The sequence below is a fragment of the Pituophis catenifer genome, unplaced genomic scaffold (genome assembly GCF_029215685.1).
Source record: "Pituophis catenifer annectens isolate HBS135680 unplaced genomic scaffold, rPitCat1.0.hap2 SCAF_2, whole genome shotgun sequence".
Lineage (NCBI taxonomy): Eukaryota > Metazoa > Chordata > Lepidosauria > Squamata > Colubridae > Pituophis > Pituophis catenifer.
The window spans coordinates 262359023-262376937 of record NW_027256882.1 but is presented as its reverse complement, the minus strand read 5'-3'; the positions used below and the strand labels follow the sequence as shown (position 1 = coordinate 262376937).

The following is a 17915-nucleotide window of genomic DNA, read 5'->3' as shown; positions in this document are numbered from 1 at the left end:
AATCAACCCTTCCAACTCTGATTTTAAGATATGCTGGCCTGCGCTTTCTACTTAGCTGAGATCCTGTTCTACTTGGCTAAAACATGCTATATCTATTGCTAAACCAGTAGACAATTGATTAAAAATCGTCTTTAAAAATCCTTCAACTTGTATATCAATTCTCTTTGTTAATTATACTTACTTATAAAAATATATATATTATCAGAACGAAAGAGGGGCATTGTTTTCCCATACTATAATTTTAAGTTTAAAAACAATCTGAAAAGGATGACATGCCTTAAAAATGTTTCTGTTATACTCAGATCTTCTTGTTAGTTTACTTACAAAATACAGAGTAACCGAATTGGAAGGAACCTTGGAGATCTTCTTGTCCAACCCCCTGCTCAAGCAAGAGACCTTACACCATTCCGGACAAATGGCTGTCCAATCTCTTTTTAAAAACCTCCAATGGTGGAGCCTCCACAACTTCTGGAGGCAAGTCATTCCACTGATTAAGTGTTCTCACTGTAAGGAAATTTCTCCTTAATTCTAGGGTGGATAAGCTTCCATTCATTACTTCTTGTTCTGTCCTCAAGTATTTTGGAGAATAGGTAAACCCTCTTACCCTGTGACAGCCCTTCAAATATTGGAAAACTGCTATTATGTTACCCCTACTCGTTTGTTAAAAAATAGACATACCCAGTTCTTGCATTGTATGCTTTGGCCTCCAGTCCCCTAATCATTTTTGTTGCTCTTCTCTGCACTCTTTCTAGCATCTCAACATCTTTTTTTTTTATCATGATGACCAAAACTGGGTGCAGTATTCCAAGTGTGGTATAAAGCGGCACTATCACTTCACATGATCGTGACATTATCCCTGTTGACCTAGCCTAGGACTGCATTGACTTTTTTGGCAGCTGCAGCATATTGCTGGCTCACACTGGTATAGTTATTATTTTCGTCTTAAACAGATTCAGTTACAACAGGCTAGGGTTTTGCCTGCCTGTGTGTGTGTGTGTGTGTGTGTGTGTGTGTGTGTTGTTCCTATAGTGCTTTAGAAAAGAAACAATGCCATGGTTTTTGTCTTTTCCTATAAGTATAGGAAAATAGTGCTCGAGTATCATCATGTACCGTATTTTTTGCTCCACAAGACACACTTCCCCCCCCAAAAAAAGTGGGTGGAAATGTCTATGAGTCGGGCCATTGCGGCAGGGTCCTTTTACAGTGCTGAACCCCGCCTCTTCTGTCTTTGTCATTGCCCATCTCTTCTGTCTCTTTTTCGCAGTATAGGAATCAATAGGCAGAGCTTCCACATGAGAGGACACCTATCTGTGGTCTTCTCAGGCTCTGCCTGGTATTTGTTTTTGCTTGTTTTCCTCCTCTAAACCTAGGTGTATCTTATGGTCAGGTGCATCTTATGGAGCAAAAAATAGGATAGTTTAATCTAATTTGTCTCATAATATGTGTTAGATCAACCTTCCCTAATCTGTCCATATTTGTATGTAAATTTGGCTACAAGCAGGAGTTCTGGGGACAGTTTTGTTAGATTAACATTTATTCCTAAGAAAGGGCTAGATGTTTATTTATATTAATCTAATTTTTAAAATATAATATTAATTTTTGTGACTATAATAAGCATTAGAAGGATGTGCTGCTTTCCGTGCTGTAATTTATTTAAATTCACAAATGACTAGAGGCTGTTTTAGAGGTAGTATTTGTCTTAGAACCCTATTCTCGTCAACCAAAACAGAAGCGCTTTTCAGAAATGGCTTGCAAATCCATTTTCCTACACAGAGATGATCTCTATGAAAAAATATAGGCTTCTATGAAGTAGTTATTATTTTTATTCTTTTTTCTTAATTTAATTGGAAACCTTAATTTAGAGGTGGGATATTCATAGAAGCCAGTATCCCAGCTTCATCAACTGTTCTTTCAGCATGAAATAAAAGGGATGTAACCCTACCTCTGAAAGTGCAAGAGTACAGGTCCCTCTGTCCCTTACTCCCATATGCGGTGGCTGCTCAGTGCTGGGGCAGCCCTGAAGGCTGCTATGTGGCTCGGGTGGCACCATTTCACCACATGTCAGATCGGGGGCAGTCAAACCACTCTGCAGTGATGAGAACCCGGCCAGCCCTTCCTGCTATAGGGGTTATATTTGTTTTTGTTTAAATAGCAGCTATCTTCAAAAACATCTCTATGCACTCATTAAATGAACTGAGGGGTAGGTTGGCAATGGGCATTTTTTGGTCCCTAATATCTTATGTTCCCACCAGTTCCAATCCATAATTTTCATCTTTCTCCTTTCTAAAAAATGTAATTTGGGTATCTACATGCATACAGGTTCCTCCACAGTTTTTATCTGCAAATGTCTGTGTGAGGGAATGACACATGTAGACTCCAGTTATTGGAATTTTATAGATGTGAATTTAACAGGGTTGGGCTGATGAGATGCACAATACTGGGACAAATGGCTCCACTGAATTCACTCTTCTTTCCCCTTTCTTGTGTTTCTCTTAATTTTTTTGTTGCTGTGGTTTCATTTTGAGGGTAGAACTTCTCTGTGAAATTACTTTCCTTGAACCAACAATCTGAAGCCTCCTCCCATCCACCCAAGAAATGACACTTAGAAACAGAGGAAAGCAAATAAATGGCTTTTTTTATCCACCACCCATCTCAAATTACATCAGTACTTGGTTTCTGGTGTCAGGGAGTCGAAGTCCTACCAAACCTCCACACACTAAAACTGTAGAAGCCAACAGAATAGGTATTGATTTGGCAATGACAACAAAAGAACCAAATATTAAGTTTCCAAGAACAGCTGCTGCTTTGCAGAGTGCGTTTAAAAAGCCAAAGCCGGTTGCCCTGAAAGAGAGGAAAAGAAATTAGAATTAATATGCAGAAAATACACACATATACAGTAATGATGGTGATAATATGTTGTCTCATCATGACTTTGATTTTTTTTAAAAAGGGTTTTTTTTAAATAAAAAATACATATATATTTTTTCTTTAAAAGAGAGAAGATAAAACACTAGTGAATTACTGGGCATAACCTTCCAGAATAATACATATAAACAATTCTGAAACAACATATTCTATACATGAATCTAAACATGTCAATTCACATGTTACTACAAATGTGTTTACTTTTGGGAAAAAAATTATCAGCACATTTTTAATCAAAATAAAGGCCATATGCCATTCATCAGATGTTTACAAAAAGATCAAGAACGATGAATTATAGACAAAATATTAAAAGAGAAGAAATAAGATTGGGAAGAATAGCATGTTTTGCTAGTATCAAAAAGAAAGCTATGTTGATGCCTGACAGGCTTCTACAGGGAAAGAATTCTACCAATGCGGTGCCACTATTAGAAACATTTTGCCATTCTGATGTCTAACAGTTCTGGTATTAGAAAAAGTGTTATTCAGTGTTGCATGAAATTGCACTTGACTAATAATGAAGCTCATATAGTTATGCAGTCTCATGTTTTACCCAGAGAGTAGAAATAGAAGCAACAAGAGAAAGTCAGATGGGTGACTTTGGGCCTCTCTCAGCCCAACTCATTTACAGAGATGTTGTTGTAGGGAAAATAGGAGGAATGGATATGTTCACCTTGAATTATTTATACAAATAATAAAGGCAGGATATAAATTTTAAAAAATCAAATAGTAACATTGTGTATGGAGATTCTCAGTCATCCAAGTCATGGTTGTCCCAAAGGTGCTCTTTCAAGAGGCAACTGGACTTTCTGGTTTTTCTTTGAAGACGTTTCGCTTCTCATCCAAGAAGCTTCTTCAACTCTGACCTCCAGGTGACCTTAACGACTCACTAAAAGAATGCAAATGACCATCTGTCTGCAAGGAATATAAATCCTTCCATTCCCCATCATCCAGTCAGAGCTGAAGAAGCTTCTTGGAGGAGAAGCGAAACATCTTTGAAGAAAAACCAGAAAGTCCAGTTGCCTCTTAAAAAAGCACCTTTGGGAAAATAATAACATTGTTGCACATTAAGATATGCAATGGCATTTCCAGGTAAAGTATGAATGAGCCTGACTAGTTAGCAATCTGTAATCCTCAATTTAAGGCTACTCGAACAAACAATTTTGCTTCCAAAGCTAAAAACTCAATAGAGTAGACACTCTGCTAGAGAGAGGTTCCCTGAAGATGGGTTCCAGTACGAGTCCAAAAGCTTGAAAGACAAAACCGCTGGTCCTGGTGACTGACCCAGATTGGACACTCAATACAGTACAGTACAGGTAATTCTAAACGTATGACCACAATTGGACCAGAATTTCAATTGTTAAGCAAGGCAGTTGTTGAAGTGAGTTGTGCCCAATTTTACAAACTTTTTTTTGCCAGAGTTGTTAAGCAAATTGCTGTAGTTGTTAAGTGAATCACGGTATCATTAAACAAATCCAGTTTTCCCCATTGACTTTGTTAGAAATAGCTAGGAAGGTCACAAATGGAGATCATATGATCCTTTTCATTGCAACTGTCGTAGATACTTGCCAATTCCCAAGGGCCCAAATTCTGATCATATGACTATGGGGATGCTGCAATGGTAGTAAGTGTGAGGATCAGGTGTAAGTCACTTTTTTCAGTGCCGCTATAATTTCAAATGACTGCTAAATGAATGATTGTAAGTCGAGAACTACCTGTAATCACATTATTTAATCATAGGTCATAAAGTAATGCAGACAAGTAACTTGTCTGAATCTAAATCAGTTTTCCTCTACTTGTTTGCCCTCTAGACAGATGAATGTTAATTTTCAGAATTCAGCCAGCACAGCTAGACATTTGTGGGCATGCCAGGTTAAAAAGGCTGATCTAAAGGTTCCTTAGTACTTTCTCGTAAAAATGGAAGGACACTGAGTGCTTTACGATTTCATGGTGGAAATAATTCTTATACAAAAAGTAACCTGTGGTAAATCTGTGATATCTAAGCACACCAGGAACAATAGATAATAGGTAACAATATGCATCAAAGAGCTGCAGCCTATATAAGCTAGATATTATGAAGCAGTATAGAAGGTTGAGAGTACATCACTATGGAAACACAGGAGAATCTTTCTGAATATTCTAAATATTTTGAATAACATTTCTCTCTCAGTTTTATATGATAGATTACAGAAATATAATTCTATAATGAAAATAATTATAGTTAAGTAATTATTACTGTAATATACAGAGAGAGAGAGAGTAATTAAATGCTGTACTCTTATGTTTAAATACTTGCTGCATCATGTCTGTCGGGTTTCAGGCCTGGGCACAGCATGGAAACAGCATTGGTCGTGTTGGTGGATGATCTCTGGAGGGCTCAGGACAGGGGTTGTTCATCTGTCCTGGTCCTATTAGATCTCTCGGCGGCTTTTGATACCATCGACCATGGTATCATGCTGCGCTGACTGGAGGGGTTGGGGATAGGGGGCACCATGTTGTGGTGGTTCTCCTCCTTCCTCTCCGACCGGTCGCAGTTCGTGTTGACAGGGGGGCAGAGATCGACCTTGAGGTGCCTTGTGTGTGCGGTGCCGCAAGGGTCGGTTCTCTCACCCCTTCTGTTCAACATTTATGTGAAGCCGCTGGGTGAGATTGTCCGTGGTTTCGGGGTGAAGTGTCATCTGTATGCTGATGATACTCAGCTGTACATCTCCACCCCGGACCACCCCAACGATGCCCTTGATGTGATGTCCCGGTGCCTGGAGGCCGTGCGGATCTGGATGGGGAGAAACAGGCTCAGGCTCAACCCATCCAAGACCGAGTGGCTGTGGCTTCCGTCATCCCGATATAGTCAGTTGGTACCATCGCTGACTTTTGTGGGCGAGTCATTGGCCCCCACAGAGAGGGCTCGCAACTTGGATGTCCTCCTGGATACACGGCTGTCTTTGGAAGAGCATATGATGGCCATGGCCAGAGGGGCTTTTTATCAGGTTCGCCTGATCCACCAGTTGCGTCCCTTTCTGGATCGGGATGCCTTACACATGGTCACTCATGCCCTCGTCATGTCCCGCTTGGACTACTGTAATGCTCTCTACATAGGGCTCCCCTTGAGGAACATCTGGAGGCACCAACTGGTCCAGAATGCGGCTGCGCAGGTGGTGATGGGGGCGACTCGACACTCCCATGTAACACCTCTCCTGCACGAGCTGCACTGGCTCCCAGTGGTCTTCTGGGTGTGCTTCAAGGTATTGGTTACCACCTTTAGAGCGCTCCATGGCTTAGGGCCCGGGTATTTATGAGACCGCCTTCTGCTTCCAGTAGCCTCCCATCGACCAGTACGCTCCCAGAGAGGGGCTCCTCAGGGTTCCGTCGGCCAAACAATGTCAGCTAGCGGCCCCCAGGGGGAGAGCCTTCTCTGTGGGGGCACCGACCCTCTGGAACAAGTTGCCCCCGGAGATACGGCGGATCCCGGATCTGCGCACTTTCTGCCATGCCTTAAAGACGTTTTTTTTTCATCAAGTTGGACTGACCTGACCATATTTTTTAAATTGTTTTAATTTTAAATTGCTAAATTATGGGTTTTTTAATATGGGGCTATTTTAACTGTGGGCCAAATTAATTTAATTGGTTTTTAATATTGTTTTAATTTTTGTATTTTCTGTATTTTATCTGCTGGCTGTTCACCGCCCCGAGTCCTTCGGGAGAAGGGCGGTATACAAAAAATAAATTATACAATACAATAAAGGTAAGACTTTCTAACATTTGATTACCTTCTCTTAAAATCAGTACAAAATTTAAGGTTGCATGTTCTGAGCCAGGTTATTCTTAAAACTATTCTTTTTATTTCCCCAATTCCACATCAAACACAATTCCTTTTTCTGGCTGTTCCTGCTTGTTTGTCCTCTCTGCCCAGTAGGCTATCAAGACTAAAACAAATTACTTTTGCCAGAATTTTGAACAAATTGCTTGCAAAGGTCTATAAATTTCAGCTGCCTCAGGGCCACAGGTTTTACACATGATCAGATAAATAATCTTATGAGAAACAGAAACTGCCTTCAGGAGACCCAGCTAATAATGTACTTTGTGAAGATGCTTATGAGACTGCATCCAAATCAGTTCTGTCTGTTCAGAGGTTTCTATATTATTTCATACTCTGAAAAACCAGTTTGAGATAATGTACAGACCCTTGGGAAACAGAAACAAGTATGTGCTTTTAAACAACAAAACAGCAGCATTGTTTTATAGAGGTCCACAAAAATGTCTATGTGCTTAATTGCCAACACAAATATGGGTTACAAGACGGTAAGCCAAATTTAAAAGCCAGAAGGCCTGTGCTTGAAGAAATTGAAGTAATTGCATGGAGTAGGGGGAGGGAATGCAGCTGGTTTGACACCCTTAAACACATGTTGACAAATACAGATGACATATTTAGTAGAACTAGTTTGGTTATTTGCATATCTGTGGGAAAAATGTTTCTCCTTGTGATAATATGGCATAACCATGTATACAATTTAAATAATGTCCTTTGGGGCATTTAGTTAGCTTACTATAAAGTTTAGGTAGTCAAATATTTGCATTTTGCAAAAATAAGTTTATCTGTTTATAATTATGAAATCAGATAAATAAAATCTTCTTTGGGTTGAGTGTGTAACTTTACACAATTTTCTTGACAATGGTATCTTTGGGGATTTAAATTCTCAATCTGATGTAAGGTGCTGGTATTCCATGATAATCTCCTATGAAGAACTCCCAATAAAGCTAATAGGAATAGATTAAGATTACAAACATAAGAAACTTTATAGTTCTTTTTAACAGTTTCAGTGATCGATTTCACGCTGTTGAACATAGTGCCGGTCCATTGAGTGACCAGAAGAATATGGTTCAAAATCTCAGGTAAAAAATTTGGAGACCTGTAGGCTGAATAGCCTCAACAATAGGTTGCATCCACTCTAAATAAATATTTTAATACTTGGATAGAGAACCACCTGCGAATTGCATAGCTATAAGTGAAATAGGGAAGCTGGGAAACATTGTGTTAGAAAAATAATGGCAACCAACATCCTTAAGGTAGCAATAAAATTGCATGGATCCAATCATTAGGAATTGGCCTTTATTTGAGAGCATCTTTGTTTACGCTTCAAAGACAGACTTTGTTAGCAACTTCTGTCTTGGAAGCTGACTGAGAAACTTGAAAAAATAAGACACGGGGTTATTTAATTATAAGGTATGTGATTTGGTTCACACAGAATCCAAAGTCAAACTATATCATGACTTTTAACAATTTCAAAACCAGTCACTCGGTCACAGGTGTTTGATAGAAACCATGATGCTGTCACAGACAGATAGCCATCTGTGGAATGTATCACTGTGAGAATCAATTTTTATTTCAGATTGAGTTTACATTATCCAATAATCTAATCTACATAAATACACTTGTGACTTATAACCACAATTGAGCCCAAAATTTATGTTGTTAAGTGTGACATTTGTTAAGTGCGTTTTTGTCCCATTTTACGATCTTTCTAGCCACAGTTGTTAAATGAATCACTGTAGTTTTTAAGTTAGTAACGTGGTTGTTAAGTAAATCTGGCTTCCCCATTGATTTTGCTTGTCAGAAGATTGCAAAAGCTGTTCGCACGATACCAGGACTCTGCAACCGTCATAAGTATGAGCCAATTGCCAAGCATCTGAATTTTGATCATGTGACCATCGGAATGCTGCAAGGGTGAGAAATGATTATAAGTTCCTTTTTTTCAGTGCTGTTGTAACTTTGAACAGTCACTAAATGAACTGTTGTAAGTCGAGGACTATCTGTAACTTCTTCGAAAAGTGTCATTAGGGAAAAGATACCTATTCTACATTTTTACTTGTATTTTATAGCATGAAGAAAGGCTATACCTGCTGGGTTTGTATGAAATAGGCTCTTGCAGTGTGCAACTCTGAACAGAGATTGAAATAATCAAGATTATATTACATATAAATCTTTCCTGAGATCGTATCTGAAGCAAAATATAATGAGGTAGCCTACATAGTAAGACATCTAAGAAAGGTTAGGGGTAGCAGTGGGCAGCTAACCAGGATTAAATTACACACCCTGCCTATCCAGGCAGGAAAAACTGTAATTACCATCATTCATTACAAAAAGGAGAGCAAAAATTACAGTGAGATGTGGTATGAATAGTACTTCTAGTCTATAGCCATGAAGGTGAAAAACAAGGAAACCAGGCAGTTTCAAAGCTAGTTTTATAAAGCCTCCCAAGAAAATGGGAGAAGACATGAGATATAACGAAGGAGAGCAAGTTTTCAACACATAATTAGCTAGTCTGACAAGATTCCATATGCACCTCATGAGAAATAACAATGTCAGGAATGTCTGTGGGATGCTTTTCTAGAGAGTGGATTTTTGAGGGCTTGATTTAATGAACACCTCACCCCACTGCCACACCCTAAAATAAAGACAACAGTGAAAACAGCAATACCCTGGCTGGGGGGAGACAGGATGGGTGAACTTAACTGAATATTGTGATATTCATTCCACAGGGTGGCAGTAAAAACCTGCTGTCCCAATGTCTTCAGAATTGTATCAAATCACATATTTTCTGACAAAATTAAATAAGGGGTGCAATAGTTCATAAATAGCAAACAAAGGAGAGGATTCCTTAAAAGGAAATTGTTAATCTTGAAGGAGCACCAGAGCCACATAATTTTTTAATTGAATGTCTAAATGGGTACATTTCTTCTATAATTCTTCAACACTAGATGAAGACAGGTCATTATGGATCCATGGGATCCCATACTTCCCCATTCTCTTGGACTAAATTGGAAGCAACAAACATTTATTTGCTTTATTTATTTGCATACTGTTCTTCCTTTTCAGGAGGCCAGAAAGGCACATAGGGAAAAAAAAAAAAGTAACAATCTCATAAAAAATATCTCTACATTATCTCTACATTAAAAATAAGTGTCAGGCTCCATATAGCTGTCAATCCCAAGAAGCAAAAACCATATTTTTAAAAGCATACAGGTAATCCTTGAATGTCTGACAGACATAAAACTGCTCACTTAGAATGAAGGTGAAAATCATGAGACTTACAAAACCTTGTGCAAAATTCACTTACAAAACCTTGTGCAAAATCACAAAAGTCAGGGATACCGCAATGACAAAAGAGATTAGAACTAATTACTAAAGTAATTATCTTTAAAGAGATACTGTATAGCTATGAAAAATAGACACTAAAATGACGAAGAATTACATGCCTTCAAAATTATGGTTTTAGGGACATTAGTCAGTTCTAGATCAAATGGAGGTCGATGGAACTCTTGAGACAATGATCAGCAAGCAAAACATCATGTAATTTGTGTATGTTACTGAGCATAAGATGAACTGGAAAAAAATACTACTCCTGGCAATGTTGATATAGAAAAATGGAAAGATTATAGATAAAATGAATAAATGAGATTAAAATGATTATTGGAATGTCCTTTGAAGGACAGATTCATCACTGTTGGTGACAGATCAAGATGGCAAGCAGTTGTCAAAGGCCAAACTCAACAGCACTTAACAAATAAGCCAGGTTTAATAACACTGTAGGAAAAGAACCATATTAGTCTGTATTGGCAAAAAACTAAGAGTCTCACAGTATCTTTTCCAACTAACAAGTTATATGAAAGAGCATAAACTTTTGTGAACTGTTGCTCACTTCATCAGATACCTAGAGTGAGTAGAGCAGTGTAGGATTTAAATTATGGTGAGTTGGAGGGAAATATGAGAAGAAAAGGTGGGGAGGGGAAAGTACAGAAAATAGGTTGTTTATGCAGATACAAATTAGATATGAGAAAGATTACAAGTATCATATAAATAAACAATTGTAACATGTTAATTATATTATCACTAGAAGGATCATTAACTATACTGATCTTTTTTGTCATGAAATATCCCAAGGTTTTCATTGCCTTTTTACCATTGGATTAATATCCTCTTTGTTTTCCTAGCACATTTATTTTATGCAAATAATGTAAAATGCAAGAAAACAAAATTATCTATCATTTCATTGTTTTCCAACAGTGTTTTATTCATTATTCCTCAGAAGAATAATCAGATATTCTGGCATATCCATTAGCTTTAATATATTCCCCATTCTACATTTACAAGCTTTGTCAGTGAAACAAAATGAAATCTTATAATATTCTTGCTCTATTATTCATCTCTGTTAGCTATTTAGTCTCAAATCCTTCTGCTTCTCTGCATTTATGGATCAATTCGTTTTTGTAATTGTTGAAGAAAAACTGAATACATAAAGAATTCGTTCAATAATCTACACATGTGGTTACATTTCCTTTATTTGGGATAGGCATTTTTCCAACCTTGAGAATAGTGTTTTTTTCATATTTGTAACATAGAACTGTTAGCACTTTTAACTTCTTTCTACAGTTTCCAACAGGTGAAATAGGCATTTCATCTGCACCTAATGTTTTTCAGCTTGAATGTATTGTTTCTAATACACCTTAGTAGAAGATTAGTAGAAACATACCAGAACATAGCCTTCCTGATCAATTTTGAATTCAGACAGAGGTTAAATAATATAGCCCTAGTGCAGATCAGTAGAGGTCACAAAAATAAAAATTCTTATTATTCACAATTAAAGCGTCTATTTCCTATCCCTTTTCACCTTTTAAGTATGTATCTTCGAAATGTCCAGTTGACTTATGTTTTGAAAAGAATGTAAAACATGGCAAGAATATAAAACTATACCTTCTATCTGTAGGATACAACTCCACAGTAATGACATCAAGAGAGTTCCATGCTGAGATGGTAAGGCCATTGTATAGACACAGCATGCCTATCATCATGGATCCACTTGTACCAAACCATAGGAAAAAGCAGCTAATTCCAGAAAGAATCATAGAACCACCTGCACGGAAACCAGATGTTAATATTTACTATTGCTTCTGACAAAGGCTTTACAAAACAAATATTATAATGTTGTCAACATGAGTAGTAACTTTAGCAAAGTTATAACAAGCTAAGAACCTGTAAGGATCAAAGACTGTGTAGTAGCATTGGATGTGGGCACTGACAGAGGTGACAGAATAATAAGTTAAGGGTCATGTCCTTAAGGCTTTCCACTATTCAGGAAGAAAGAACAGCTTAAAATTGAATTAAGAAGGTTGAAAGTCCATACAAGAACTCAATTGGATTTGGAAATTCATGGTGGCAAGTTCCCTACTGTCAAAATTTCTTTAAAAGACTTAAAAACTTGCTACTGGCTAGTAATTCTCCATGTTAAGATTTCTGATCTTGAACTATGAGAAGCTTATGCTTTCTTATCATCTGTTTGAAAACCTTGATTCAGAAATGTTTCTCTCCAAGGGCCAGCACTACCACGAAAGCAAGCTTCCTTCTGCACACGTTTACCACATGATAAAATGATACAACAAAAAATTTCAGCTGTCATGATCTCTCAAATTCGGGGGGAAAGGGGGAATTTATAGCAGGAGTTTATGAGTTTGATAAGAAAAATGATTTTTCCCCCTTGCTTTTTATCACAGAAAAGCCTGAAATGCTTTGTTAAATGGGAGCCAAACTTTAGGGTATTTTCTTTTCTCTCTCTCTTTTTATAGGCAGTGCGGCTAAGAGGCTATCGTTTTGGGAGAAAATAGGATTAGTGACTGAAAGGCTGCATTAAGCCTCTCACAAATTAATTCTTCCCTAAAATAAAGAATCACTGCACCATCTACTTCTTCTATGTATCTGATGGTGCACTGAAAACTAGTGGGCGGGTGGGAAACAACTCTCTCTATATGGCCCTCGCCCCCTGCTTGATTATTTGTAAATCTTTAAGTGAAAAGGAGAAATAAGAATTTAATTAAAAAAAAAACAATTTCAAAGTGAAGTTCCTACCCAACATTGTTAAACGTCCAATTCGATCCATCAGAAGAGCTGAGACAATATTTCCTGGTAATACTGCTAAAGTCCCCAGGAAATTGACAAAATAAATCCAGTAGGCACTGTAATCATCATCGAATGAAATTTGACATCCTGTCTTATTGTGAAAGAACGAACAATTTCTAAATTCACTTCCAGGGTATTTATATGGCTCAAGATCTGTGGAAATAGAAGAAATTTGTGAAAATTGTAATGTATTTCGAACACAGGTTCTTTTACATATTGCCTAAAAAGGCCAACATTAATATTTAGTATAACAGTCTGGTATATTAATATTGTAGTATGTTAATGTTTTAATGGTGTTCTTTTAGTTTTGTATTGTTGCATTTGCTAACTTAGACATGCCGATTCCTCAGCAGGACATAAATATCTTCTACTAAAATTACTTTTTATGTGTGTTTATTTTTTAATGTTTTTATTGTTGTCAGGTGGAAAGATGAATAAATAAATCTTTTATAAATAAGGTAGCATATTTCTGTTAAATCAAATGTAGCTTTTTTTAAAAAAAAGTTTATTAATCATTTTAAAAAGAAAAACAAAGACCAAACAAACAAGAAAAAAGAAGAAAAATGGTACAGCAACATAATATCAGAAGGGGACAAAGGAATGATAAATTGTAGAGCTAGTGCTCAATTATTATTGATAATTGAGCACTATATTATTGATTAGAAAAATCATTAAATTACATTTAAGTACCTTAAATTGTTTTAACAATGCAAGTAAGAATTTGCCAAAATCTCCACTATTTATAGTTTAAAAATACAAAAAAAAAAAAAAAAAAGAGGGGGGGCTAAAAAAATTATATGCGACATATGCAGGCTACACATGAGTCTGAGGCAGGCTGAGGAGGGTTTGGGAGGCCCAGCACAGGCTCTACATAAGTTGGGGAGGGCAACAAGGGACTGAGAGGGATAGCGGAGTTAATGCATGGTGGAGGATGCTGCTGGCAGGAGTGACTTTCCAGAGTAATTTACAACCTTCCTTGTTGGTTTCCCCATTGAATTCACTTCTGGGAAGCCAGCAGAAAAGATCGCAAATGGCAATCATGTGATTATGGCTCCCAGTTTGCAAACATTAAGTGTAAGATATTGCTGTTGCTGGAACTTCAGGGACCAATTGTATGTCCATTTTTTCAGCAATGCTGTAACAATGATTGCTGAATGCACAGAAGCTGAAGGCTTCCTGTATTCTCCTTGTAACTCTATTATAATTATTAATCAGAAATGCTAGGTGAAGGCCAAAATGACAGGATATGCATACATTTGAGCTATTAAGGTATTTTAATTTAAAATGGGGACTCTCTCCCCCAAACACAAACAGATGTAGTTCTTGGCAGTGGGATTAGCCTTAATTGAAACACCTAAGAAAAATGAATAAACCTGGATCAGAAAACACTCTTAGTTCTTTCCCGAGGTGATGGTAAGCACAGTATGTTCTCCCCAATCTTTCAACCCCCTGCACCTCGGAGGTATCATGTGGAAGTTTACTTCATTTTGCCTTTGGAATCCTGAAGGTTCCCTCTCAGTGACTGCCTAAAAAACTTTAACTGTTAGTTGGTCCAGCTCAACTTTCTCATATTTCAGCAGAAAACCTCAGTTACTTTCCAATCACCCTTGGCAGAAAGACTTTCATGCCAAAGAGATGAAGAAATTATTCATGGAGCCAAATATTCCCGCTCTTTCTTCTTCAAAGTGATTTAAAAAAAAAAATAGTTACTTCAGACATTGCAAAATAATAAGCTCAGCCAGAAATTCAGTACTTGACATTCCTACAGCTAGTTAAAAAAAAAAAAAAGACGTTTAAAAAGTGTTCTGCTTAACTTTTTTTTCTCTATTGAAATAACTACCAAACAGTTGAAGGATTTGGGGAACAAAAGAATGTGGCGGGTTTTTCCCCCCAACATACCTGAATTGAAGAAAACAGTCTCTATAAAACTGCAGTTTCTAAAATATGTATTCAACGTAGTAACATCCTCAAAGTAACAGTTCTTAAAAAGGGAGTCTTGAAAAGTAACTGCTTTGAATGTCATCATTGTGAACCTGAGAAAAACAAAGAATTTTCTGTACTGATTTAAAGCATGACAGATAGTAAGCACATACTACATTGGAAGCATTTTTCAAATGATGGAATAATAGTATGGCTAAATACAAACATCTTCTGAAGGTTCAGTCTTTTGTAGTAATATGTTCAAATTCCCTGTGCTCAAACTCTGAGTGGTTAGGAGGACAAGAAAGACAAGAGCTCACATTCTTTCTATCTTGTTAAGTTCCACATCTTCCCTAGCCTGCATGACTACTGGATGCTGTGATAGCTGAATCACACTACAGTTATCATCAGACACGTTTACTCCAAAATATGATTTGAAACAATTTTTAGTAATACTTACTGATCTGAGAGTTAGAGCTAGCTAAGGTAAAGGTAAAGGTTCCCCTCGCACAAATGTGCTAGTCATTCCTGACTCTAGGGGGCGGTGTTCATCTCCGTTTCAAAGTCAAAGAGCCAGTGCTGTCTGAAGACATCTCCATGGTCTTGTGGCCGGCATGATTAAATGCCAAAGGCGCAAAGAACGCTGTTACCTTCCCACCAAAGATGGTCCTTATTTTTCTACTTGCATTTTTTTCATGCTTTCGAACTGCTAGGTTGGCAGAAGCTAGTACAAGTAACGGGAGCTCACCCCGTTACACGGCACTAGGGATTCAAACCGCTGAACTGCCGACCTTTCGATTAACAAGCTCAGCGTCTTAGCCACTGAGCCATCGCGTCCCTGTAGAGCTAGCTATAATTATGAAAAGAGTGAACTAAAAAAAAAGCAGAACATTAACCTATATTGATACCCATCTCTCCAAAAGAAAAAAGAAAAAGAAACATAAAACGGAACACTGGTATGAGGGACCAGGTGGCCCTGAACTGGGCAACACTCTATATACACAAATCATAATGTCTTTTCATTTGAACTTCTCTCAATCGGTTGTGGTCAAATATAAAACATACTAATTCAGCCAAAGGTCTTCTAGTACCAAGGAAAGAGGTCTTTGTAAGTTGTACAATTATGACACAAAACTTTTAATGATAACAACAATTAAAAATCAAGAAGGGGGTGTAATTTGGTAATAATTGAGAAATAACAGTGTTAAACTAGAACCTGGGAAATCCACATTCAAATAAAAGTCTGTAGAGATTCTTAGTCATCCAGGTCATGGTTGTGCCAAAGATGCTTTTTCAAGAGGCAACTGGACTTTCTTGTTTTTATTTTTGGAGACATTTCACTTCTCATCCAAGAAGCTTCTTCAGCTCTGACAGGACAGTGGGGAATGGAAGGATTTATATTCCTTGCAGACAACTAGTAATTTTCATCCTTTTAGAGGGTTATTGAAGCACTTTGAGGTTTATCTGTCCTTAGGGTCACCTGAGTACTGCTCCTGGTTTCTGTAGTCTGCAATTTTTTTCCTCTGGAAATCCATTCCTACTCCCACACCATTCAAAGGGTGTTGCAAATTGCCAGCTGTCTGCAAGGAATATAAATCCTTCCATTCCCACTATCCTGTCAGAGCTGAAGAAGCTTCTTGGATGAGAAGCGAAACGTCTTCAAAAGAAAAAAACAAGGAAGTCCAATTGCCTCCTGAAAAAGCACCTTTGGGACCACATTCAAGTACATTCTGTGGGTTCAGACCCATAAGGTTGGTGAGTAACTTTTGACTAATCACTACTTCTTAGCCTACCCCATCCCACATAACCATTGTAGAGAAAGAGAGGAAGTGTTAAATATGCTATTTTGAATGCATTAGAAGAAAGGCAGAATGGATAATCAGCAAATCATTTTAGAAATAGATTTATTTTTCTCAACCTGTCATTGATGAATGTCCCATTAAAATGGATCTGATTTTCCAGAGTAAAGTTAAAATCAAAGTCCATGATCCTCTTATTGCTAAAATTCTTCCCTCTACTGGCATATTCATCTGCTTGTAGATGCTTAATGACATCTGGAAACCAGACAGACAATCCATAGTACCTATAAAAGCAATTGGCGTAATTTCAACATTCAATAGAAATACATGACACAAAAATGAACTGTAATGCAGCATTAGGTTGAATATATACTGATAAAAAAGTAGTATTTTACAATGTTCTAGCTGCATTCAGATATAACAAAAACATGCTTAGCTTTCCCAGAGATTTCTGAATTCCCTCTCTCACTGCAAAAATTATCATGAGATCTGATATTGCTGTCCATCTAAAATTAACATTATTTATTGTATCAAATGCTGCTAACATTAAGTATGATTAGTGAAAATAAGCCAACTGCATAAATTTGTAGAAGAATGAAGATGAAGCCGTGACTAGACATAGATGCTGGCATGGAGATAGGGGTGGGAATAAGAAAAGAAAGACATGTCCACAAGCTCTAAAACTGCAACTTACACATGCAGATTATGCTAAAGGTCTTATACTTGAAATTTTTAATATGGTTTAAGAAAAAAGAAACAAAAATCAAGAATTCTGAATCCTTGAAATAAGTAGAAATTGGAGATTATACATATAGAGGAAAAGGGACAATATGTCAAATTTCTTTTTTGGTTTTGCTCCCAAGCGTGTATTAATAGAAATAGCTTGCAATATTATTTTGTAATTTTAATAATTGGCACATGCAAAACATTTTGACAGAGGCTTTTGAAGTGCGTTGACGGAAAGTACTTTCATTGCTTTGCTGTTTCTGAGAGGAGTAACAGTAGCATATTTGTAGCGCTACTGTATTTAATCATTGTCTTCCCACTGAAAGCCACATATAAACTGTACCAGACTTGTTTAATCAAAAGCTTATTCTAATTTAGTCAATTTCCCACAGATATTTCTGATTCTGTAAATGACCTAGAGCTTCAAAACTAGTAGACACTGCCTTATCCATGGGTGTCTCATCTCCTTTCAAAATGATTTCACTATGTTCTAAGAAAACAAATGGCAGAGATTCTGATAGAGGAAGCAAACTTCTTTGTATTCCATTTGCTAACAGAAGGCATATTTTTACACATCTCTATTATGTTTCCCACTTCTC

The 17915-nt window shown here is 37.2% G+C and overlaps 1 protein-coding gene across 1 annotated transcript in view; it reads right to left on the bottom strand.

Annotated features, from left to right (window-relative positions):
- Positions 1-2657: 2657 nt before the first annotated feature.
- Positions 2658-17915, bottom strand: part of SV2C (synaptic vesicle glycoprotein 2C) — a 43791-nt gene continuing 28533 nt past the window's right edge. The window contains exons 8-12 of the mRNA XM_070935829.1: positions 16710-16874; positions 14771-14904; positions 12821-13024; positions 11672-11831; positions 2658-2841 (exon numbers count right to left, since the gene is read on the bottom strand). Of these exons, the coding sequence (XP_070791930.1) occupies positions 2658-2841; positions 11672-11831; positions 12821-13024; positions 14771-14904; positions 16710-16874 (847 nt within the window). The remainder of the gene's footprint in view (positions 2842-11671; positions 11832-12820; positions 13025-14770; positions 14905-16709; positions 16875-17915) is intronic.